Below are 25,301 nucleotides of genomic sequence, written 5' to 3' on the forward strand. Positions count from 1 at the left end.
AAAAAGAATTTGAAATAAAAATGTAGCCTGGGATGGAAGATCGAACCAGCAACTATCACGTTGTGGGAAAAAAATAAGCACTCACCTTCTCAGCCATGTCATTCTGCAGAATAAGCTGTACAGTAATGTAAAATGTACAATTATTGTCCACCAATCGCGGGCACAACAGAAATTGCCCATTTATTTTCAATGAACTTTTTGATGTTGGATTGGTTTAAATCAGTTGAGTTATTACTACTATTACTACTACTAATACTACTACTACAACTGTTTATGCATGATCCACAGTTTATTCTTGTCCTGTAGCGATTAAGGCCTCCGATATTTACATACTCGGTGCACAGTGCATCTCGGGGTTGCCACAAACCTGCATCAGCTTCACAAGGACACTCAGGCTGCTTCGCTTAATGCCCACTCCGTCACCGGCAATGGCTTTCCGGCGTACATTAGATGGACATCAGCGTGGATTTATTCATCTGGGCACAAAGGCGGCCCCGCAAGCAAAGTGGATGTTTGTCCATTACGGATGCTCCACATTGCCGGGGGCTCGTCGCCACAAGTCAAATAGACACCACGCTTGGGAGGGAAGGCGCTCACGAAGCACCACAATAAGTCTTTGTTTCTTGGTGTGCCTTGTTTGTTCCGAAAAGGAAATTCTATTTTTCTAGCTGTTGGCTTATTAGCTCGCCGGACTTGTGAAAAAACACTGAATGGAACAAATTGATTGAAGATTAGTGACTTAAGTATCGCCATATGTGGGAGGAACCGTAGGTATCTGTAGGCGCTGGTCTAGTCTTATAGTTTAATGCCGCCTTTGAGCAAAATGCCATTTAGTATTTGGCCTCTTGTTCGCGTTCTCTTTTATTTGAAAAGAATGAGATACTGTAGTTTCGAGACAAAAAGTCAAGCTAGCAGGCGAGCAGAATCCATACTTTAATAGCAGCAAACGGGGGCAAACACAATTGAAGGGAATCGATACTGCTTTCACGTTTGATCGTCCATCACTTTCCCATGAGCGCTTGCTTACCTTTTGTCCTTTTGTCTCGCTTTTCCTCTTCTTCTGTGGTGATGAAGCGTAAACAGCAGACAACAACTCTGCGCATGCAATCAATCCTGCTCGAGTGCTAAAAATCATGAAAGGAAGGCAGACTTTGGTGTACCTAATGTTGTGGCCACTTTAGGCTGCTAGCAGATGGTTCTTCTTCTGCTGTCCTGGAGCAAAGGTGAAGGATGAGCGGGTTGGGACAGTTGCGAGAGGACCACGCACATCCTGACCTGTGCAATTGTCACCTTTCTGCACTGACCCCCCCACCCCCACCCCCTTTGGTCTGCCACTCCCACCGTGCAGCTCATGCACCACGTAGGTGATGAAAGAGCCCAGTAATGGATCTTTTCTAGATCCCAGTCTGCCTAAAGTCTTGTGACAGCTCCAACCCCCCATCCTTTATTCTTGTCTACTTCTACCAGGAAGAGGGCTGATGCATTTTGAGTGAATGAATTTCATTATGTTTCAGCTCCTGTCGGCACACGAGGCGTGGATTAGCTGACATGTTTGACCAGCATGCTTTCAGATAGCAAACATGCAGGGATGTTTTAAATATTAAAGATAAAATGTAAATAAATAAATAAGATGAAATGGCCAGGCAACAACAACTTATGTTGGCTACATGCCAGGAAAACTAATGGGTTTTTAGCATTTTCTATTTATTTGTTGTCCTCTTTAACCTTTTAACACAAACATCTTCCTTGCCAACTTGGGTTCAGAAAGTGAAAGGACAAGGAGAGTCGGCAGTCACATAATCACAAAAAGGCTTCAAAAATATTATTTTTAAATTATTTTTATTTTATTAGATTATTATTGCTTAAATTATGTTGTTATGTGTATTTTTGTTGACTTAATTTTATTTGATTATATTGTTATATAAATGATTTATCAACCTAAAAAAAATGACATAGGTATTATTACATTAATTCACAATATTTATATTAATGGGCTTCTTTATATTATTATTTTTTACTTTGTTAAACATTATAAATTAATGGGTTTAAATTGTTTTTCACATAGGAAAAATTATTATGAAAGAATGATTCATTAGGACAAGTCATTAAAAATAGTAATTTAATAGTAATTCATTCATTCATTCATTTTCTACCGCTTTTTGCTCATGAGGGTCGCGGGGGTGATGGAGCCTATCCCAGCTGTCTTCGGGCGAGAGGTGGGGTACACCCTGGACTGGTCGCCAGCCAATCACAGGGCACATATAGACAAACAACCATTCACACTCACATTCATACCTATGGACAATTTGGAGCCGCTAATTAACCTAGCATGTTTTTGGAATGTGGTAGGAAACCGGAGTACCCGGAAAAAACCCACGAATGCACGGGGACACACAGAGATGGCCGAGGGTGGAATTGAACCCTGGGATGTTTAAACTGAGATGTTTAAATTAATACATTTGGAAAAACGGGAAGCCGAAGGAAGTCGAGGCAGAGACAAATGAGGGTGGAATTGAACCCTGGTCTCCTAGCTGTGAGGTCTGGGCGCTAACCACTCGACACACGTGCCGCCTTAATAGTAATATAATTTAATTTAAATAGCAATTTTATGCTTATGTTGTAATGTTTAGTTTATTATATATTTTATTATATTGATTAATATTCATTCATTCTTTTTGTATACCTCACGAGGGGTGCTGGAGCCTATCCCAGCTGCCGACTGCTAACCGCGCTAACCACTCTTTCCACCGTGCAGCCCCGTATTTGTTAGTATAATATATAAAAATGACATATTTACATGATTGTGTTATATATAGTATAACAATAATAAGAAGGAATGGTTTTACAAAAATCTTCAATAGTGCTTCTCGTCAATATGTTTGCGTACAGTGCGACAACGTCTGTGCCAATTTTCCAGGGCCATATGCTGAGACGCCAGCAGGGAGATGATTGACATGGGAGCTTCCTCCTCACTAATGTATAAAAATGTGCCAGTGATCGCTGTTCACTCATGCGCTGGAGCATGCCAGCAAATCTCCAACCCGCCTCGAGGTCCAGGTCCCCCGTCGTCAGGCGACGTGTACGCCCACCCCCCCAAACACTCAATCTGCTGTACAAGTACCCATCCCTCCTCCCTGTCTATCTCCCACCACCCCGTCCCTGCTCCTGCGTCTTGGCACACACACTTTGCTATGCGGCGAAATTCAATCAGATGCTTAATTACATCCTAACATGGGTTCCTACCAGCTGGCTTTATTCCCCCGCTCCTGATTAAAGGGATTTGAGAAATGAAATTTAACAGTGGATTTGCATACGCCTCTAAACGGAGGGAATTGTTCGCCCGTTTTATGGCCTGCTGGCTGCGCTCTCTGCGGCCCATCAAGTCACCAAAAACATACACAAAGCTCCAGTTTGCCACAGCAGGTAGAGTGGAGTGGAACCTCCCCCAAGCTCCCTTTTGTTAGTAGTTTGAAACTATTCCCGGGTAAAACGTTATTAGCCGTAGAAGTAGCATTGTTAACATAACAACAATCAAACACTCTTTCAGACGTTACGCTTTATGGGAGCGATGCGCTCATCAGGATTCCGTTACCGATCATCCGTGAGTGACATCGGTTGATACCGATCACATGGAATAACTGTACTTTTTTTTATGAGTGCTTTTGTTCTGGTGAACCATTAGATTATAGATTATTATTAAAAAACATACAAATTGTTCAGTGAAAGTTAGTACGTACCCCATAAAGGTGATATGCACTTCCTCGTGGGAGTGAGTGCATCCCATAATCAGTTCCCAGTTCCACATGTCCAAAAGGAGTAGGAAGAAGCAAAGCTTATTAAATCCTACCCCTTCATCTGGTACTTTTACAATCAGTAACTGTTACATTTGTTCACTTCCTGCTTTCCTAATATAGTTTAAAATGTTTAAATGTTTAAATGTTTAAATGTTTAAATGTTTAAATGTTTAAATGTTTAAATGTTTAAATGTTTAAATGTTTAAATGTTTAAATTTTTAAATGTTTAAATTTTTAAATTTTTAAATTTTTAAATTTTTAAATTTTTAAATTTTTAAATTTTTAAATTTTTAAATTTTTAAATTTTTAAATTTTTAAATTTTTTATTTTGTCACGTACCGAAGTAGGAGGTGATATGAGCATCCAATGCCATAATGGGTACCATAGTAAGTGTCAATATAGTGATATATATAGCACATCATGACTGGTTCAAGACTCTTCATCCTTGTATTTAGCAAACATCAACTGCTTGTATTGTTTCTTGAATTGGCTCATCGTTGTGCATTGTTTGATTTCCTTACTCAATCCATTCCATAGTTTGATTCCACATACTGAAATGCTATGGCTTTTTAACGTAGTCCTAGCATAGAAGTGTTTCAAATGTACTTCATCCCTGAGATCATATTTCTCCTCTCTTGTAGAGAAGTATTGGATGACATTTTTAGCTAATTGCTTATTTTTAGCCTTATGCATTATTTTAGCTGTTTGAAGATGAACTATATCAGCAAGTTGAAGTATTTGTGATTTTAGAAATAAGGAGTTAGTATGTTCTCTGTAGGCGGCATTATGAATTATCCTTACTGACCTTTTTTGCAGTACATTTGGCCAGTGAAGATTGCTTTTATAGTTATTAGCCCATATTTCCACACATTTTTTGGTCCTTCATAGTGTGTGTAGTCTACTTTTGGAAATTGCAGCACCCGATTGCTCTCTTTGGAGCTTTGGTCGATCCGATGGAAACATAGTCGCGGCTTCTATGGATGCATAGTAAATTTTACCGTTAGCTCAGCAGGTGTGAAAAATTACTTTTTCTTTATTTTTCTCCTGCTGCTGTCCTTCCCGCCTCCGCTTCACACTTTGATACAAAGCAAAGCGGAGGAATTACCTCCATGTTGAAGCTGCGCCACCTTTTGGAAGCGGTGTTGCCAAAAAAGCCAAATAAAAAGCTTTCACACACACACACACAATAAGGTCATCCTTTGATGCCTCGTCTACTTTTTTGGTGGCGATGAGAGGTGATTCCTCGCAAATAAGCGTATCCAATCCATCCATCAAATCTAAATTGCATGGCCACCTCCCCCCAGTCAATGTACGCCATGTAAACTGTAATGAAGGATCCACGTACCATTGCCGCCATGATAGCCTGTGACTCAGGTATTCCTGGTTATTCATCACCGCAAAAAGAGGCATAGTGAGAATAGTGAAATGTAGCTGATATCTGCCTGATGAATGGCATGCAGAGAAGTAGTGCGGCTTTAAGGCTTTTTATGTTTTTTCCCTAATGGGGCCAAGTGGGCCCGCTAACCAAGCTGTGCAAAGAAAATGGCCCCATTAATCACAGTGAAGCTAGCGCCATCATCTCCATATGATTACTCCGCTCATGTGTTGGCTGCACTGCTGCACCATTGTGACGTCCTCCTCGCTTTCATCCCTTTGGAAATCATCTCCGCTCTCCTCTTTTTTTTTTTTTTTTACCTCCCTTTTTTTAATCCGTGGCCGCTCCTAATCTATCCTGAGAGTTGATCTGCTCGGCCCGTGCTTAGTTTATTTTATGCAATTAAGAGTGATCCTGTTGGAAGTTTGTATTAAAGGGATTAAAGGCTTACAAGGCTCGCTCCATTCACACAGACAGAAGGGAGTGGTAAAAAAAAGTGTGTGTGTGTGTGTGTGTGTGTGACACCACCATCATGGCCTTGTGATTACAGTGAGGGAGCACTTTAGCATCAGTTTAAAAGCGTATCAAGCATTAGCGCTCTTTACTTTCTATGAAGGACACCATCATAATTAGTCCCATTGAAACAACAAGGAAAGTACCTGCAAAATACAAAATGCTCAATTTATCTGTCAGGACAAGAGGGGCGGGGGGCGGGGGAGCGGGGGTTCAAAGACCCTCACAATGTGAGACTGTACTGCCATCTGTCGGGCATACATATAATCACTGCACAATTCACAATTCAGCAACAATAGGAAAATACTACTGTAAGTTTAAATAGCATATACATTACATAAATACAGTGTAATGCACTGTCTATGTTTATTATAAATATACTAATATAAAAAAAATATGTGTAAATAAGGTTTTAATTCAAATAAAAAATTATCATTTTCTCCGGTTACTCCGGTTTCCTCCCACATTCCAAAAACATGCCAGGTTAAATGGCCTCTCCAAATTGTCCATAGGTATGAATGTGAGTGTGAATGGTTGTTTGTCTATATGTGCCCTGTGATTGGCTGGCCACCAGTCCAGGGTGTACCCCGCCTCTCGCCTCAAGACAGCTGGGATAGGCTCCAGCACCCCTGCGACCCTCGTGAGGATAAGTGGTAGAAAATGAACAATATATTGTTGAATAGAGAGCCAGACTGATAGATTGTGTAAGAGGTCCATCTGCTGACGAGATGATGAATTACATGCAAAAAACAAATCCTACACAATTTGTATGTTAGTGTTTAGTAAATACTGCAAATACAGTTTTTTTCTGTAAGTCTGACGCCATGTACCTAATCTGCATTGAACTGTATCTCAATACCGCCCTCTAGTGGACGTGTGCTCCATTACAGGCTTCTGTAGCTAAATTGCTAAATAAACAAATAACCTAAAATGAGGGAAAACGTTCTAAATAATGCATACAATGTTACTTTGAAAGAATGATTTAAAAAATGCAATAAAATTAATGCCAAATCCAAACATTTAAATCAGAAATATCTTTTACAGACGATAATGTGGAAAATACTGTCTGCTAATAATCACACACCATTAAATAACCGCCTTAAAGTGAGGCGCACCTAAGTGAGTGTCATAATGAGGACAGACAAAACTGCAGAGACATTCATGTGAACCGTTGGAGGTTGGTTCTGGTCCGGATGGCCCTGCAGCCACAGCAGCTGTAAATCACAGTGCACACATCGTACTCGCGGGGCTTGCAGGCACGCAAGGTGAAAACCAGAGCGTAGCAACAAATGAATTCGTGTTGGTTTTATTAGCAAAATAAAGGAGATGTATGTTGATGTTGACAGTAAAAGTCAGTTTGGTTTGAGGTTTGCTGCTGAATTGCTGCCTCTGTGCCTTTAAGTGATCACATCTCTTCTCCCTGCAAGCATTAACCTTCAGCCAGGTTGGCCTCCTGACTTCTCATTGATTGTAGCCGCCCATTCTGTGTCTTTGTGTGTGTCAGGAAAGACAGATAGAGGATGGGGGTGGTGGGCGTTGCCGCTGTGCTGATTGAATGGGTCATCTTGGAATGGTCATGCAAGGAATGTTACAGTGGTATGACAATGTATCTGAACCTTTTGGAATTTCTCACATTTCTGCATAAAATCACCATCAAATGTGATCTGATCTTTGTCAAAATCACACTGATGAAAAAAACAGTGTCTGCTTTAACTAAAACCACCCAAACATTTATAGGTTTTCATATTTTAATGAGGATAGCATGCAAACAATGACAGAAGGGGGAGGAATAAGTAACTGAACCCTCTGTTTAAGGAGACTTAAAGAGGAATTGAAACTAAATTTTACCAAACAATTGAAGTCAGGTGTGTGCCCAATCACTGATGAGTGGCTTAAAGCTGCCCTGCCCACTATAAAACACACACCTGATAAGAATTGTCTGATGTGCACCATGGTTCGCTCAAAAGAGTCGTCTGAAGACCTGCGATCAAGAATTGTTGATTTGTATGAAGCTGGGAAAGGATACAAAACCATCTCTAAAAGTCTGGATGTTCATCAATCGACAGTGGTATATGAAAAAGTATGTGAACCTTTTGGAATTTCTCACATTTCTGTATAAAATCACCATCAAATGTGATCTGATCTTTGTCATTATCACACAGATGAAAAAAACAGTGTTTGCTTTAACTAAAACCACCCAAACATTTATAGGTTTTTATAAAAAAGAATGGGCCAAAATTAGTCCTGGTTGAAGTTATTGCTGCCAAAGGGGGGGCACAAAATATTAAATGTGATGGTTCAGTTACTTATTCCTCCCCCTCCTGTCATTGTTTGCATGCTATCCTCATGAAAATATGAAACCCTACGAATGTTTGGGTGGTTTTAGTTAAAGCAGACATTGTTTTTTTATCTGTGTGATTTTGACAAAGACCAGATCACATTTGATGGTGATTTTATGCAGAAATGTGAGAAATTCCAAAAGGTTCAAATACTATTTCATACCATTGTAGCTCCTGTTCATCACACACACACACACAATCAGATGCATCCAAACCCTTTTTCAGGCTAGTCCAATTATTGTGTACTAGACGTTGTTGTACTTTCGGTGCATTCCTGAGTGTCGGCTCCTCTGAAATATGGAGCACTCGCTACAAAAATCTGTTATCATGCTGTTCTGTTGCTCGTCTGACTGCTAATTTATGATTCGTCTTGTCATGGCCAAGTATGCAAGAATGACTACAATTCTGACCAAATCAACTAGAAGGCTATTTATTTGTGAGGGAACTTGTATTTTTCAACATTAATTTTAATATGGAACAATGGCATTTCTCTCAGATTTGAAATTCTTTTGTTTTCTGGGGAGCTAAAGACCTCACTGTCACTGCTTCTCTTGCAACTTCATAGACTTGAGTGTGGTGGTCCTGCTGGGTCTCTTGCTGTGCTCCAAGCTGTGCACTGATGTCCAGGCCCTCCGTCTGTCCCTTTGTAGCACGCGTCCGCCATGCTGTTGCATCTTTCTCTCACTGGGACTAGAGCCACAACAAAAGCTTGACAAACACCAAGTTAAAAAAACAAAAACATGATGTGAGTTACCTTGCCTTTGGGCAAACATGAATGAGTAATAAAAAAAAAGTCAGCCAGTCAGATAATACTGGATTCAATTATTCATCCATTCATTCATTTTCTACCGCTTTTTCCTCACGAGGGTCGCGGGGGTGCTGGAGCCTATCCCAGCTGTCTTCGGGCAGGAGGCGGGACTGGGGGACAGTCCAGGGTGAAGGACACTCTGGACTGGTCGCCAGCCAATCACAGGGCACATATAGACAAACAACCATTCACACTCACATTCATACCTATGGACAATTTGGAGTCGCCAATTAACCTAGCATGTTTTTGGAATGTGGGAGGAAACCGGAGTACCCGGAGAAAACCCACGCATGCACGGGGAGAACATGCAAACTCCACAGATGGCCGAGGGTGGAATTGAACCCTGGTCTCCTGGCTGTGAGGTCTGTGCGTGAGGTCTAACCACTAGACCGCCGTGCCGCCGTATTCAATTATACTGGATGTAAATAAACAAATGGTATACATAGTCAACTAGTGACTATATATACTACATACTTGTATAGGTGTGTTATGTTGTTTATTTCTTCTTAGCTGAAAGCAGCATCAGCATGTTTGTGCGTATATTTTCCAACATTGACTTTGCAGCTGTGTTGTTGAAGGAACCAGGAGATCATATTTCAGCCACTGTAACTGTCCTTTGGTTGAGCTATGGATACATTCATGCATGAGTACAATTCCGAGTAACCAGCTGGGGAGATAAAATGTCCTAAACAAGCCCCCAAAATGGTAACTATTTGAATATTCTTTCTACTAAATGTTTTCCCAGCATTGCCCCTCGATTGGCTGGCGACTATTTCAGGGTGTGCCCCTTCTTTTGCCCAAAGTCAGCTGTGATAGGCTCCAGCATACACTCCTTGGCCCTTGGATAGAAAATGTCTCCGTGCATGCACTTCATAGAGTGGATGAAAGCAACAATATCATATCATACTTTGACCTAAAAACTCCTGCATTAGAATCATTGGGAGGCTACACTAGCCCCTAACAGGGAGAATAACAGCCCTGTTGTTGCTATGGCAACACCTCATTACCGACTTTACTGATCTCTGGACCAGTCAGGACACCTTTTTTTTTACTTTTTATCAATATATAATACAGGAATGCATCAAACAGTTTCAATATAATATATTACATTTTTGATTAATTACTCATTCATTTTGATTGATCTTTTTAATTATTTATTTATTAATTATTTTTAATTATTTATTATCTTATTTATTGTATGTTGACTTTTATCTTGTATTTTATGTTGTTGTTTTTTTATCTTCTGTACAGCGACCTTGGGTGTCCTGAAAGGCGCTTTTAAATAAAATTTATTATTATTATTATTATTATTAATTGGATATCAATATAATATACGCTAATATAAACATATTTTTAATAAAACAATTAATATTATGCCAATATATTTCTCAATTAAAATTTATGGGCAATTTAGATAAAATGTATTTATTCATATTTTAACCAGCTATTTAATTGTTCCAATAAACAGGGATAAATATTGAAATATTTACATTGATCATAAATTAATAAACAGTTTCAATATAATTATGATTAAATGTCATAGTTTAATGAATTAATGGAAAAATTAATGAATTAATTCACATATTTTTTAATGAATGGATTCAGATTTTATGTATCTTTTTGCTCGGTTACAGTCGCTCAGTTGTTTGTTACTTTTTATCATAGAATAATACAGGAATGCATCATCAAACAGTTTCAATATAATATTTTACGTTTTTGATTAATTACTCATTAATTTTGATTGGTCTTTTTAATTGGATATCAATATAATATAGACTGATATAAACATATTTTTTAATAAAACAATTAATATCATGCCAATATATTTCTCAATTATAATTTATTGGTAATTTAAATATTATTACTTTTTAAAATGTATTTATTCATATTTTAACGAGCTATTTAATTGTTCCAATAAACAGGGATAAATATTATCCCTGTTTTTATATTTCCCTGTTTAATATTTACATTAGTCATACATTAATAAACAGTTTCAATATAATTACGATTAAACGTCATAGTTTAATGAATTAATGGAAAAATTAATTAATTAATTCACATTTTTTTTAATGAATAGATTCAGATTTTATTTATCTTTTTGCTAGGTTACAGTAGCTCAGTTGCAGAAGAAAAAGAAAAACATTCTGCATATTTACTAATACAAATGTAGAGTAAATGCACACTTTATGCAAGGGAGGGCAGAGAGTACAGCACAATAACATTGTGAATTATTATTATTGGGAATTACGTTGTGTTATTATTACAGCCACGTGAGGTATTGTACAGCTGGGTGGCATTCGGAATGAATGAAGTCCGGTAGTGTACACTACGGGAACGGAACTGGAGGAGTCTGTTGGAAAATTAGCTCTGCTGCCCTCTATTGGTGGGATGGGTGGGTGTGCTTGTCCATTAGGGACAGTTCTGTCTTGTGTCCTCCTGTCTCTCACAAGTCCTCACTGTGGTCCACGACTGCCACCTCCCGGCCCTGAATGGTGGTGGGCTCCACTGGAGTCACCTTCCTCTTTTGTCTTGTCCACATTCAGGACCAAAGACCAGAAAATGCATATACTCCTGTCCATCACTGACAAAAGGCATGCAAGTTAGACTTTTTTGATAGCTACCTCTGATTGGCATCTCTTGGCGTCAGATTGCCAGTCTGAGGTTCTAATTATTGCCAACCCATAATTATTTGAGTGCTTTTCTAATCATTTGCTTGATTGGTTACCTGCAGGAACTCTGTTACACGACTGATGAAGGGCATTGTCCATCCATGTTGCAAGAAATATCACTCGGTTGGCCACGGGTGATCAGCATTGAAAGGCATTTCTTGAAGATTTTTCACGCCAATCGGCAGATACTGATTGGCGACCTATCAATTGGAGCATCACTCCTTGAATGCATTGTTTTTTTCTTCATATTGGAATTCATGGAGAAGTTTCACTTGGTAATGACATTCCAACGGTGCTTCAGGTGGCGTGGAAATACAATGAGAGAGACCGTGATGCGACCTTCAGTTTCCCACACTAACCTGCACCAACCTAACCTCCCCACCCACCCGCCGACACCCGCAGGAAATGAGCGATGTAACCGTAAACGCAGACTTGCTGATCTTGTTCTTGCTAAAATAGTCCTCATGGTGAGTGTGTGTGTGTGTGTGTGTGTGTGTGTTGTAATGTGCTAAGTGAGAAGGCAGCCATTGCAATATAATATTTTTTTATATTGTTTTAGAGGCTACTTGCTCAGCACACTTTAACTTCATTGTGAAGCACTTAAAAACGTGTCTTTCTCCACCCAAAGCTGGTGGACTGGATGGGTTGTGTTACTATGAGGCTAAACACAAATCCTACTGTATTCAGTGCATGCAAACTACATGGCAAAAAGCAATAGGAGACAGCATATGCTGCTTGCAATGAAATACCCCATAATAGCGGTGATATCCAATGTGCACAATTACTTTGTTATCTAACTATTGTACAATATGGCAAAAAAATAAAAAATAAAGGAGGGATTTTTTTTCAATATACATGCACACTAGGCTTTGTTAGTCAAGACAATGCATGATAGGCTGCTCTGCTTCGCTTGGGGAGAAAACACATTTGGACAAAATATTGCACAAATAAGAGGACAAATAGAAGCGCCATGTGGTTGGCCTTGCACATCCTGCTCGATCATAATGGGCTTATTGTCACATTCGGGCATGGTCGCATAGTGTATCGACCCCAGGATGCAGAGATGAGGACCCCAATTGCAGGTAAAAATATATTTAATGATGCTATGCAGCAGAACAACACACTAGCATGTCTAACAGAAAAAGCGATAATGACCCAACAACGAAAGAAGCACACACGTGAACTAAATAGGCATAACAGAAAATGGGAAAAAGGGAGATAATTGAAAGCAATGGAAAACAGAACAGAGCAACACAGGAAGTGTCTACAAAATAAGGGCATGAACCAGGAACTAAGGAAAAGAGGAAAACTAAGAGCTGTCACCAGGGGGAGAAACCAAATCGTGACACATATTTCTCAAAATAACGACCTCATTATTTTGACATGAGTTTGTCTCATCTCATCTATTGGAATCCCCACAGGTGTGCCGAGTGTATTAGCATTGTTTATGGGTCACTTTCTGATACTTTAAGGCAGGGGTCTCAAACTCAATTTGCCTGGGGGCCACTGGAGCTAGGGTCTGGGCAAGGCAGGCCCGCATCATGTTTTCCAAAAAAAAAAAATACATTTATTAAAAACAGAAAAATATACAAACTTTTTCATTACTTTGGTTCCGATTTTTTCTACAATAAAAGCTCTAATAAAACATTCCACTGTTCTCAAATATCTTAATTTTTATTTTTCGGCACAAAATAAGATGAAAAATAAATACACAAATCAAGGATAAAGAAAATCAATCAATCAGTAATAAATAAATATAATAATAATAATAAAACGTCAAATAATAAAAAATAAGAAACCACATATAGTTGGTGGGTAGACAAATTATTTTTTTCAGATTAAAATGAACAAAGCATTATTAGAGCCCTGTAGACATGACAAAACACGACTATAGTCACATTTATACTCTTTTTATTTACAACATATTGCGCAACTGCAGGGTCTTGAGACACATGCTAACTCGCAAACTAGCTAGCGACCTAAACTGTAGCCTTCAAGTCATTTCCTTTAAACTTAAATAGCCAAAAACTTACCACTTCCACACGGATAGGGAGGATAACTATTAACAGTTATTTAACCTTTGACATGAACATTAATCAAACATAATTATTTTTTCTGGGTACATGATACCATACAGCATCCATATCAAACTTTAATATTAAACTTGCATATCAAGGCGGGGGCCTCAAACTAGTGTCCTGCGGGCCACATTTGGCCCATGGGCCGCGTGTTTGAGACCCCCGCTTTAAGGTGTTGTTATTTCCAACCAAGAACATCACACTCTGTGATGTTCTGCTGGAGCCATTAGGAGATTTACTACCAGGAGCTGTGCTGCACATTAGCAGCCCATCAAAGTGCTGTATATATCAGTACTGTATACTTTATATGTGTGTGTGGATGTGCACACGTGTACTGGTACTGGTTGGGCATGCAGGTCGGCCAGAAGGACATGCAGACGTAGTGTTATATTACAGCTCATGATGGAAATCCATCCATGGATGAGCATCATGGGTGTGCCAATGTGTAAAAGCGCCACAGGACTTGAGAGATTGCTCTCTCTCTCACACACACACACACACACACACACACACACTTGCTTCGTCCTCCACTACCTCCCTCTCGTTCTCCCTCACCGGTGAGATGCTCACTCGTTCTCTCTGAGACGCTCTCAAAGTCAAGGCTGCTCTGTGGTGAACTGTCGCTGTGATTTATTCCTGACGCTCACATCAACACTCCGGGACGAGTGGCAGGCTGGCGGAGACAGAGAGAGAAGAGAGAGTCTCGGACGCCACCATCGACTCAGTCGGGTGACAGCGTTTGCAGGCTGCTGCGTGAGTGATGTGTCACTAGTTAGTGCTGCTCAACTTCTCTCAGTTAGCCTCTTCCCGCCAACAGTCCAGAGGATTCTCCAAACAGCAAGTGGGATGCTACCACAGTCCATGCTGGAGCACCAATGGTGGGATTACTCTGTGCTCTGAGGGATGTGGGCGCAACCATCAGTGAGGACCTGGGTGGCTTTCACTCGCTTCAGCTTGTGATTCCACATTGTGACCCCGCCGTGAGGCACTGGGTAGGATGGGGAAGACGTCGCCTCTGCTGATGTTGCTGCTGCTGCTGCTTTTGGCCTTCCTGGCCGAAGTGCAAAGCGGGGCGTCTTCACCGGGAGACGGCCCGGTGAAGCACAAAGGAAGCTGGAGGTGGAAAGGTGACAGGATCCGTGAGTAAACGTCTCAACCTTCACCTTTGGTTCTTGGAAGTTCGGGTGTTTTCTTTGTATTTCCTGGCATTTGAGGATTGATATGACTGATATGTTGATAGGAAGTCGAACTGTTGAGGAACCTTTCCTCTGGAATGCTCCGCACTCCATCCTAATCATCTTTACAGATGCCACCTGTGCTGTGCCAGATGTTGTGTTGGTATCTTTCTACTGAGGCTAAGTGGGACAATGCATGATATGCTGCTTGCAGAAAGACGACACTGCACCCAAAGCCTGTTCAGACATGTGGACCAAGAGACCACATACTGTATGCTGGCACTACATGATCTTCATATCGTTATGCTCATGGAGATGGCGAATACTAGTGCTTCTTCTGTCTGATTCCTCCCTAGTGAATGTCACAGAGTGATACTTCTTCTAGTCTGGGCTTGTCACGACACCAGATTACATGTTGCCATCTTGCCCTGTCCATTTGCATCTTCGTATCCTTCCTGACAGCCCGATCGGCTTGCCGCTGTGCCTCCTTCAGTGCAGCTTCAATGAAGAAATATGCTTGCATCTGCGGACATGCTTTGCTTTTTCTGACCAACTACTGGCAAACTTATTTGGGTCCGTATGCTATACATTCTTCTCTCTCATCATTTGTCTCTGCTTTGACTTCCTTCGGCTTCCTCACTCTATCACGTTTTTCCAAATGTATTAATTTAAACATCTCAGTTTAAACATCCCAGGCTTCGATTCCACCCTCGGCCATCTCTGTGTGGAGTTTGCATGTTCTCCCCGTGCATGCGTGGGTTTTCTCCGGGTACTCCGGTTTCCTCCCACATTCCAAAAACATGCTAGGTTAATTGGCCACTCCAAATTGTCCATAGGTATGAATGTGAGTGTGAATGGTTGTTTGTCTATATGTGCCCTGTGGTTGGCTGGCCACCAGTCCAGGGTGCACCCCGCCTCTCGCCCGAAGACAGCTGGGCTAGGCTCCAGCACCCTCCGCGACCCTTGTGAGGAAAAGCGGTAGAAAATGAATGAATGAATGAGTTATTCACTGTCTCACAGTTCACTTTGACCCTTTATTAGTCCAAAAATATGCAGATTATTGCAAATTTTACATGCATACACATTGCTAAGTTAAGTAAACTACAAACATAAGGCATTCAGACAACATACTGACCGCTCATCATCGAACAAGTTACAATATTTTCACAGATTAGTGGTTTTGTGTAAGAATTGTGAGTGGAATTATAATGTAAAAGTACTTAAGTATTACTGCTGCATAAGCATGCAGTTAGTGTATCTTTTTGTGTGGGTGACTCTATATTATTATTAGTCTTATTTATGTTTTATATGCCAGAGTTTCTCTTAGTATGTCTACTTATGGGTAATACAAATGTAAAGGTGACTATAGGGGTGTTATTTCCCGTCTAGAGGGCTCTAATAAGTTTTTTTCCATGTTCTCACTATGAAAATGTATGATTTATAGATTCTACTTTGAGATTCAGTGGTCTGGAATTAACCGCGATAAACGAAGGGTGACTGTAGTTTGTTGCACTTATGTTAATTTTTAAAAAGTGTTGTATATCATAATCATAGTCATGGTAATTGCTGCCAGCGAGCGACATTGATGAAGGAAACGCTTCAAGGCAAGTTACGCTGCTTGCTGCTATGCCTCGCTCAACTTTTGCTGAAGATGACAAAATGTACTCAAACTGGTTGACAAATACACATATTGTAATTTTACAGAAGCCATGTTTGTTAACATGTTAACACCATCGTGTTTCTGTTTTGTTTTTGCCGTCATTTGTACATAGTTGAACATCACCTTTCTTAACATCACCTTCACTCTTCTCACTCTCGGGCTTCTTTTTTTACGGGTCTCATTCTCGGTCATTAATGGCTGGACGGTGCGTTGTAAAAATCCACTCAAGCGTGATGCTGCCTCACTAAAGTAAACGCTGAGTGTTGCTCTCAGTCACTTCGTTACGTATGCTGACACACAAGAAGAACGGATGTTGAAAGTGAGCAGCCAGCGGGAAGATCATCCCTGGGCCCCTGGCTGCTGACAGCTAATTGGATTGTTTGGCACCGTACCACCCGCTCGGCTCTTGAGTGATGAAGTGGCGAGCGTGTCCCCCTCATGTCTGTCCCCTGTGTGGAGGTTAAAGGGACACCGCTGTCTTGGTTGCGTTCCAGGATGAAATGACTGCGATGGGATTGGAAGTGGAGCTGCTTTTCAAGGAGACGTGAACTTTGTTAGAACCTGGGGTGACGCTGCAGATCCAGCAGATGGGACTGTTCTGTCTTTCTAGTTATATATTTAATACAGAGCAGCGTATCAGCTGGGAAATCAATGGTTCACATGTGAGTGTTGTTTGTCAACTTAAGTGTATTTTGTGGCGTAACTTGGGCTTTTGTGTTGCTGCCATCGCGCCACCACGAACAAGGCGGGCAGGTTAGCCTTTTACACAGACAAAGACAGCGCATTTGATCCATATGCCCTGGAGTATGTAACATTCCGTCTCCTCTTCTGCCCTGTTTTTCCACATTGAAAAATTACTTTTCCCTCAGGAGTTTGTTCATCTTTGAAGCTGTGTTCGCTGGTTTGCTGGTGGGATAACCCAAGAACAACTGGTTTGAGTGAAACTTTGTGGAGAGGCACCACATGCACCAAACCTTACGCCTTACATAACATCTTACATCACTCTCCATGAACCAAGTAGCTTGTCACAAACAGACAAACATGAATAATTTGGTTACTGGTCTTTTTTCTCGTTTTGACTTGTGAATAAAGATGGCCATGTTCTTTTTTGGCCCCCTGTCAAGAAAATATTATATGTATTTTTGATAAAGATGCAAGTTACCGTCACACTGGCTTGCTTTATCTGATTATCTGCTCGATAATTCTCCACATGCTTATCACCATATTCATATAGCCTTGGGTGTCTGGGCATGTGAGTCTGTCCTTCACCATCTCAGTCCCTAACAGGAGTTGATCACCCTTCCCCTGGCACAATTCTTATGTGAGACATGAACACACATGTCTTTCTTTTTTCAGTAGCCACGTTTACATGGACCCAAATATTCCAATTCCATTCGGGTTATTTGCTCAAACGGAAAGAATGTAACCTTTGTATACACCTCATTCCGAAAGAAAAGTGCCAATCCAAATGAATATATAATGGGATTCCCAGGGGTGGAATATTCCTTTCCCAAATCCGATTGAGGTATCTTGTACCCCTCTCAAACTGAAAGTTGTCAGACTGCGTTCTTCTTTTTTCTTCTTCTGTTGTTTATTGGCGGTTGGCAAGCAGCTTTCGTGTGCATTAGCGCCATCTGTGGAACAGAATCTAAACCCTTCTATACGCCATTCACAAGTCCACTTTTATTCAAAAAGAAAATACATATCTATATAAAACATGTTGCAAGCTTAATTATAAAATATTAGCAAGATTGAACTTTATCTTTTCCTGTTCCCGGGTGCGTTCTTTCAGCGAATGCTGAGATATGACGTAACACGCAGCTCCAGATGTTCTTCGATTTTAAAAAAAAGGAGGCCAGCAATCGGCACTGGACTGCTAAGGAAAGTTTGTTTTTGATTCAAAATAAATTTCAAGACTGGACGAAGGAAAAACTGGCAATACAGAGTTATTCCAACAAGTGAAAGAAAAACTCAAGGAAGTCGGTATCACGTGATGTTGGTGTTTACGCTTTACTGGGCATGCCCCATTGACGAGTCTGGTTGATTATAGCGGCGCATGTAGACAAGAGATTGGAATATTCCTTTCCATGTATACCATTGCTTTCGGAAAGATTCCATTTGAAAAGAGAAAAACTCCTCATGTAAACGTGGCTAGTGTGTTCTAAAGATATAAAAACAGCTAAAAAAGACAAGTAATGGAAATGATCTATTCCGCTTATAAAGCCTTCGGAAAAAAAACTCACCAACAACGCTCTTTACATATAATGTGCTGTGCCTATTAACCAAGCTACAGCAACAATGTTACTATAATTATTAACATTCATACACTGAAGAAGTATTTTACTGGCATGCCAGCTCGCTAGCAATGAGTTTGTATAAGTTACCACTGTGGCTTATTTATTTCTGTGTTGCTATGTGAAATTAATGCACCCAGGAAAGAAGTTCCAGTAATGCCTAAAATGCCCACAGTACGGCAACATATTGTAAATGCATTCATTCATTTTCTACCGCTTATCCTTACGGGTGCTGGAGCCTATCCCAGCTGTCCCACCCACATTCATACCTATGGACATTTGGAGTGGCCAATTAACCTAGCATGTTTTGCATGCAAACTCCACACAGACATGGCAGAGGGTGAGATTGAACTCGGGTCTGTTAGCTCTGAAGTCTGCACGCTAACCACTCGACCACTGTGCAGCACCTCATATTGTAAATATTACATGTTATTGCCTGTGACTACTGCACATGTTCACATACATAAATGTTGTTGGGGGGGGGGGTGTTTTAATAGCGGGTTGTCAGGCAGGCAGGTTCCATCATGTGCGTTAATTACATTGCATTAATTACGTGCATTAATCAAAATTCCAAAAAAGTGCAATTTTATTTTCAAGAAAAACAGCCCACATCTCACTTTTTGTTATAGTTATCAAATTAAATACTTATCAATATTAATGTGACTGGGCAGCAAATGGCCCCGGGGCGGACTTTGGATACCCGTGTCTGATGTGATGCTTTGTTAAGCAGGAAGGAAACATACTTATCTGCAACTGAACACAATCTGGTAATGATTGACGGTCCGAACACTAATGAGTGCCGCTGTAGTATAGATTTTACAGTACATGATGAATGTTATTGTCATCTGTGCGACTGTGAGTTTTCCAGGCTGAGTGCTTGGAGCCCCATCACTTGGCAAGCATAAGAACCAAATGGCCTTGGATTTTTGTTTTCCAACAATGTGAAGATTCATGAAGTCTTCTCTGTTGTAATATTTAACTATATCTTCCTGTGTGGGCGGGGGGAAATATAAGCATTTGGAAATCCGCTTTGTGAAAATACAACTTTGTGTAAAGACTGTTTTTACGACTTTCCTTACAGCTGATCTGCTGGGTTGGTCGGGGGGGCTGCTCTGCGTTGGCCTGGACCACCAGCACAGCATCATGCTGAGAGTCAAATCGAAAATGACCTGCAAAACATTGATCTGCTTACAGAACTCACGGCTCGCAGGTGTTGCAAGGACATTTTATTTTGCAAAAGTACGACTTCCATCTTGTGTTTAATGCCATTGTTTGCTCTTCCCTTTGGTGCTTCCAAGCAGGTCCAAGCTTTACTTTTATTGAGGACATGTGGACTTTACGGCTGAAATTCTACATAGGTGGTCCGTTTAGGAGCTTCAGTGATTTTTTTGTGTGCTTGAACCGTAACCTCGACAGCCTGGAGAATCCCATCCAGATAATCAATAACATGCACTTTGGATTAGCATGTAGTATCACAGGTGTGTGTGTGTGTGTGTGTGTGTGTGTCCATGCCTCATACATCAGAGCTGCCTTTTTGCAACACACCAAAAAGGTTTTCTACACTTATTACTGTATTTTTAAGCGCATATACACACATTGAAATAATCCACCGTCCTGCACATGAACTCACAGTAAACATCAAATGTGCATGCGTCTGCGTACCCGAGTGCTTGTGGGAAGTGTGCACACCAGAGATAAATAAAATATGTCATTCTATTTTTAACCCTTTGCCACTTAGACGCTTTACATCTTTTCGCTTCTGGAATATTTTGGCCCAATTTGCTTGACAAATGCGATGACAACTCCTTGTTTTGTCCTTGTGTGTTTGCAGCCACACACACACACACACACACACACACAGTGGATCAGTGGAAGTGAAGGAGCGCCCACTGTTGTCAGTTAGTCGCCTTTTGCCCAGGCTTTGGTTCCGTGCCCTGACATCGCCTCCTGGTGATGGATGAGGCAGATTATAGGATTTACGGCCGATTTACTTCACTCTGGATGCTAATAGAAGTCAAAGGAAGACGGCGGCTGGATGCATGTCGCCGTTCTGTATGAAGCCTTGGATGAAAGTTTTTGAAATATAACATACTTTCATACTTTGAGTTAAAAGTACCTTGTTAACTTCTACCACAGAACTTAAAGCAGAAGTCATAGTTTTATCCGATAGATGGCAACAGTGACATTCTATTCACGGCAAATGCGTGAATTACACCTTTGTTAATGAAGTGTGGCTTGAATCCTGGGACTGTATCGGAAAGACCAGATGGAGTCCAGACACTCTCTATCTCACCACAGCCTCACTCGTCATCAGAAACTGGGCCAAAACCAGTAGGAACCTCAAAGGCACATGTTCCACTGTGTTTAAGGAATGTTTGATCACTGCTGACCAAGACGGATGATGTCAAAATCAGGGTCGGGTTTACTTCCTGCTTCCATATACAATGGTTCCTACGGTTTCGCCTACCCAAGAAAACCAAATTGTCGAAAAAAAACACATACCTTTTTCCCATAAGAAATCATTAATCCAATTAATCCATTCTTGACACCTAAAATATCAACACTTTTTTTTAATTGAGAACATGGGGCGGCACGGCAGTCGAGTGGTTAGCGTGCAGACCTCACAGCTAGGGGACCAGGGTTCAATTCCACCCTCCACCCTCGGCCATCTCTATGTGGAGATTCCATGTTCTCCCCGTGCATGCAAAACATGCTAGGTTAATTGGCCACTCCAAATTGTCCATAGGTAGGAATGTGGGTGGGACAGCTGGGATAGGCTCCAGCACCCCCCTCGACCCTTGTGAGGAAAAGCGGCAGAAAATGAATGAATGAATGAATTGAGAACATGACAAAACAGAGTCACCAACACGGGGAAATTTTTGTTTGCGCAATCGGTTGGTGGCCAGCCAATCACAGGGCACATATAGACAAACAACCATTCACACTCACATTCATACCTATGGACAATTTGGAGTGGCCAATTAACCTAGCATGTTTTTGGAATGTGGGAGGAAACCGGAGTACCCGGAGAAAACCCACACATGCACGGGGAGAACATGCAAACTCCAATGGGTGGAATTGAACTCGAGTCTCCTCGCTGTGGGGCCTGCGCACTAACCAATCGTCCGCCGTGCAGCCATCTCGAATGATACAGTGCAGTTCAAACGGACGAGTTTGTTTGCCATAATGCCGTAATAAAGTGTAAACTAAGTATCGCCATTAATGAAATGGTACAAATACTAATACTTACGTGCTGTATTGTACTTTAACTGAGACAGTATATGATAGCCGAGGCAAAAAAACAAAGGTGTCAAAGGAAAAATACCTCTGTATTATTCCTTTGACTGCATATTCATGAATGTGCTGATCATGAGCAAACAATGTTTTTCTTCTTTTTTTTGTCCAAAGTGTCCATAAGAGCCTTCAAATGTTCTCAAATGCAAACACAGAAGGGAATTCACCTTTATGACAAATAATTTCCATACATTTTATGGATTTTGTGAGACAGCAATGCCAAAGAACAACAGATTACAAAGTATGCACATCTTAATAACCATTGAATGGTTCACTTTTCCCCAACACTTTTTTTTTTAAAGGATCCGCTTTTCTCAAAAAGTTACTTTCAGGCTGTAAAATGAAGTCGTGTTGGAAATGAAGAGCCAAAGTGAGATTGTCTTGAGTTGACAATTGGAGCAAACAATGCTGTCTAAATGGTCCTTGGATGCTTTTCTCACACATTGATTGGATCCCTTGAAAGCTCAAGCATAAAAACCAGGCCGTAAATCGTTTTGTTTTTTTTCTATCTGTAAGAGCTTCTGTTGGAACATTAGTCCGAATGGTACGATCCGTTACCATTCATGTTCACATCGCATGCTCATCACTAAAACTGTGGTGGTAGAACTTTTATATCACTTTCATTTCATTTTAAGCAGGACGGGGTACGGCCATAACTTTTTTAATTTCCAATAACATACTGATATTGATCTGCAGGAGTCATACATAAATACATACATACATTTATGGCTTATTTTGTAGGCTAGATCAGATTATGTATCTGGGGTGGCAGCTCGGCATGTATAGAGAGATTCAAGGTGCTCATGAAGCGTTTAAACCCGATATTCTTCAACATCGACATGGGACAGCTCTTGTGGGAGTTAAATGTCAAGTCTTATATCTTTTTCAGACTTTCAACAAAAATACTGCCACACTCCTGCTCCTCGTCACTTAGCAAGTTAGCACACGATGCTCCATCCAGCCGTTGCTGCACAGACATGCTAGGGTGGAGTATTGAATTGACTGCTTGTATCAAAGTGCCAATATTGGAGAGTTTAGACGCAGGGGTCAGCAACCCACGGCTCCAGAGCCGCATGTGGTTCTTCAGACTCTTTGTTGTGGCTCCCTTCGCAATACTCAAGTATTTTTTAACACCACATCTTTGTAATGAGTTTTTTTTAATCTGACTTTCTGTAAAACCCTGAATGAATCCTGGCTGAATTCTGACTAGTGATTGGATGAGATTGAGGAATGGAGGCGGGGCAGCTATTTGGGCTGCTTCGGTTGGGATGTGAGAGGTCTTCCCCCCCAGGACTGCATGGACAGATGCCTTTGTCTTCTCTCTTTCTCTGGCTTACATTTATGCTTTTGGCGAGAAATAACAGCTTGTTGTATTTTGCTGTTAAAACCGCTAAAATTAAGAAAGATTCTAACTTTTAAAAGTTATAGTTATTAAATTATGGGTTTTTTTGCAGCTCCAGTCTATTTTCCTTTAGTGAGCGTGGGAATAATATGGCTCTTTTGATAGTAAAGGTTGCCAACACCTGGTTTAGAAGCAATCTGAAATAATCTGGAACAATTTTTTTGTCCATATCGGCCCGATATCCGTGATCAATATCAGATCGGGACCCCCCGGTTTTAACCTGCTCCCTAACTCTAACTAAAAATGTCAAGAGTTGTTTTTACTATCGTTCTAACATGGTACATGAAGAATGGGCTTCTCAGGCCAGGTGGACATCTTACACAAAAATATATTATATGAAAAAATATATTATCAGATATTATTCATATTCTTTAAGTAAACAAATATTTTAATGATAATGATCATTGAATTATGGGATAATTTCTATTTTAACTATAAAGCTAATATTTGTCATTTTGTAGTCAACAGATTGATAGCTCAGTTATCTTCAGCTTGGCTGCCGGTGAATAAAGAAGCGGTAAAATGTAAGCGCCAGGAGAAAAGTACAAATGTAGGTTAGAAGAAGATAAATAGGAACACTCGCTCTTCTGGCAGGAATAATCATTCTGAGGTTTCTTTTAGCTTTGCACTTTACGCCATTGTTCCAACGCATTAAAACCACATCAGCACATTTTTACGTTCACGTTTGACAGAATGAGTTCAATTTGTGTTTCATTACTCTTCTTGCTGATGAGACGGTTTTGCATCTGAAGGAAGCATGGCGTTAGGTCGCCACTGGATGACGGAATCGTGTTTTTCTTCCATTTTGGTGATGAGGTGATAATTATAGGAGAGTCCTGCCACCCGCGATGTCGGAACATCCTTACGCACCAGGCGCCGTGACCCGCTGCCAGTTAAGCAGCGACGTCGCGGCTCTGGAAGCTTTATGGGCTTTAACAGGAGCACATGTGAAGATTGGGACAATTTTGGCTTCATGGGGTGAAGATGCTGACAGCACCTTTTATCCATCTTGGATTGATGTGGTGCTTCTGTTTTTTTGGTTGTTTTTGCTTAGACAATCCTCTGATTGAACCCCTTATTAAAAGCTATACGTCCTCTACATACAATATCACTTTAATGGCTCAGACACATAGTTCACTGCAAGGTTGTGTGTCTGTGTGTGTGTGTGTGTTCTTCCACAGAGTCGACATAAAAGTAGTTTTTCTATGGGTTTGAATACACCATGCTTGGTTACACCCCTGTGGCAATGTGGGTGGGTGTACCTCCTTATAAGTTGTGGACCTAAAGAATGACATCATGAGATTTATGGAAATCAAATAGAATGCCACAGTCACAAAAAAGTGAACTTTTGGAGGTTAACTGTTTCTGTGAGGTTGTATTTGTTTTTAGAATTGCACGGCGGACTGGATTGAATGCCCTCGTGAGCTGTTTAGGACCCACCGGACTGGAGGTTGCCCACCCCTCGTTGAGCCTTAGGTTGAACCAACAATACAGTATATAATATTTTGACCTTAAAATACTAATTCTACTTTGCCTTATGATGAAATACAGGAAGCAAAACTGGAGGTAGCAGACATGAGGATTGTCATGTCTTTGGGTCAAAGACATTAATAATTCAAACTTAAAGTTAAAGTTAAACTTAAAGTAATAAATAGCTAAAAGTTGTTAAATGTAAATGTAGTTAAAAACAGCTAAGGTTAAAAAGATTAGAGAGTGAGATATCTTCTCTAGAAAGTATCGTTTTGGGCCACTAGAGAGTGCTCTCGCATATAGACAAGCTTTGTCGTTTTCTCTCGGTGAAAAGCAGGTTGGCCTCACGGCAGAAACGAAACAGGAAAACCCTTATAAACACGCTGAAAGTTGCTCTAAATGCTTGTTTCCCGGGAAATATGAAGTACTT

The 25,301-nt window shown here is 40.7% G+C and overlaps 1 protein-coding gene across 7 annotated transcripts in view; it reads left to right on the forward strand.

Annotated features, from left to right (window-relative positions):
* The window catches only part of robo1 (roundabout, axon guidance receptor, homolog 1 (Drosophila)), a 366,932-nt gene that overhangs the window by 141,038 nt on the left and 200,593 nt on the right, over positions 1–25,301 (forward strand). For 3 of the 7 annotated variants that reach the window (XM_058080082.2, XM_058080090.2, XM_058080087.2), the window contains exon 1: positions 14,108–14,715. The exons of 3 other annotated variants lie outside the window; for them this stretch is intronic. In XM_058080082.2, the coding sequence (XP_057936065.2) occupies positions 14,574–14,715 (142 nt within the window). In that variant the 5' untranslated portion in view covers positions 14,108–14,573. Of the gene's footprint in view, positions 1–14,105; positions 14,716–25,301 lie in introns of those variants that run through there. One more of the 7 variants, XM_058080083.2, reaches the window with a different exon arrangement.

This window comes from Doryrhamphus excisus, linkage group LG8 (genome assembly GCF_037039965.1).
Source record: "Doryrhamphus excisus strain RoL-2023G ecotype Guam linkage group LG8, RoL_Dexc_Guam_v1.1, whole genome shotgun sequence".
Taxonomy (NCBI): Eukaryota; Metazoa; Chordata; class Actinopteri; order Syngnathiformes; family Syngnathidae; genus Doryrhamphus; species Doryrhamphus excisus.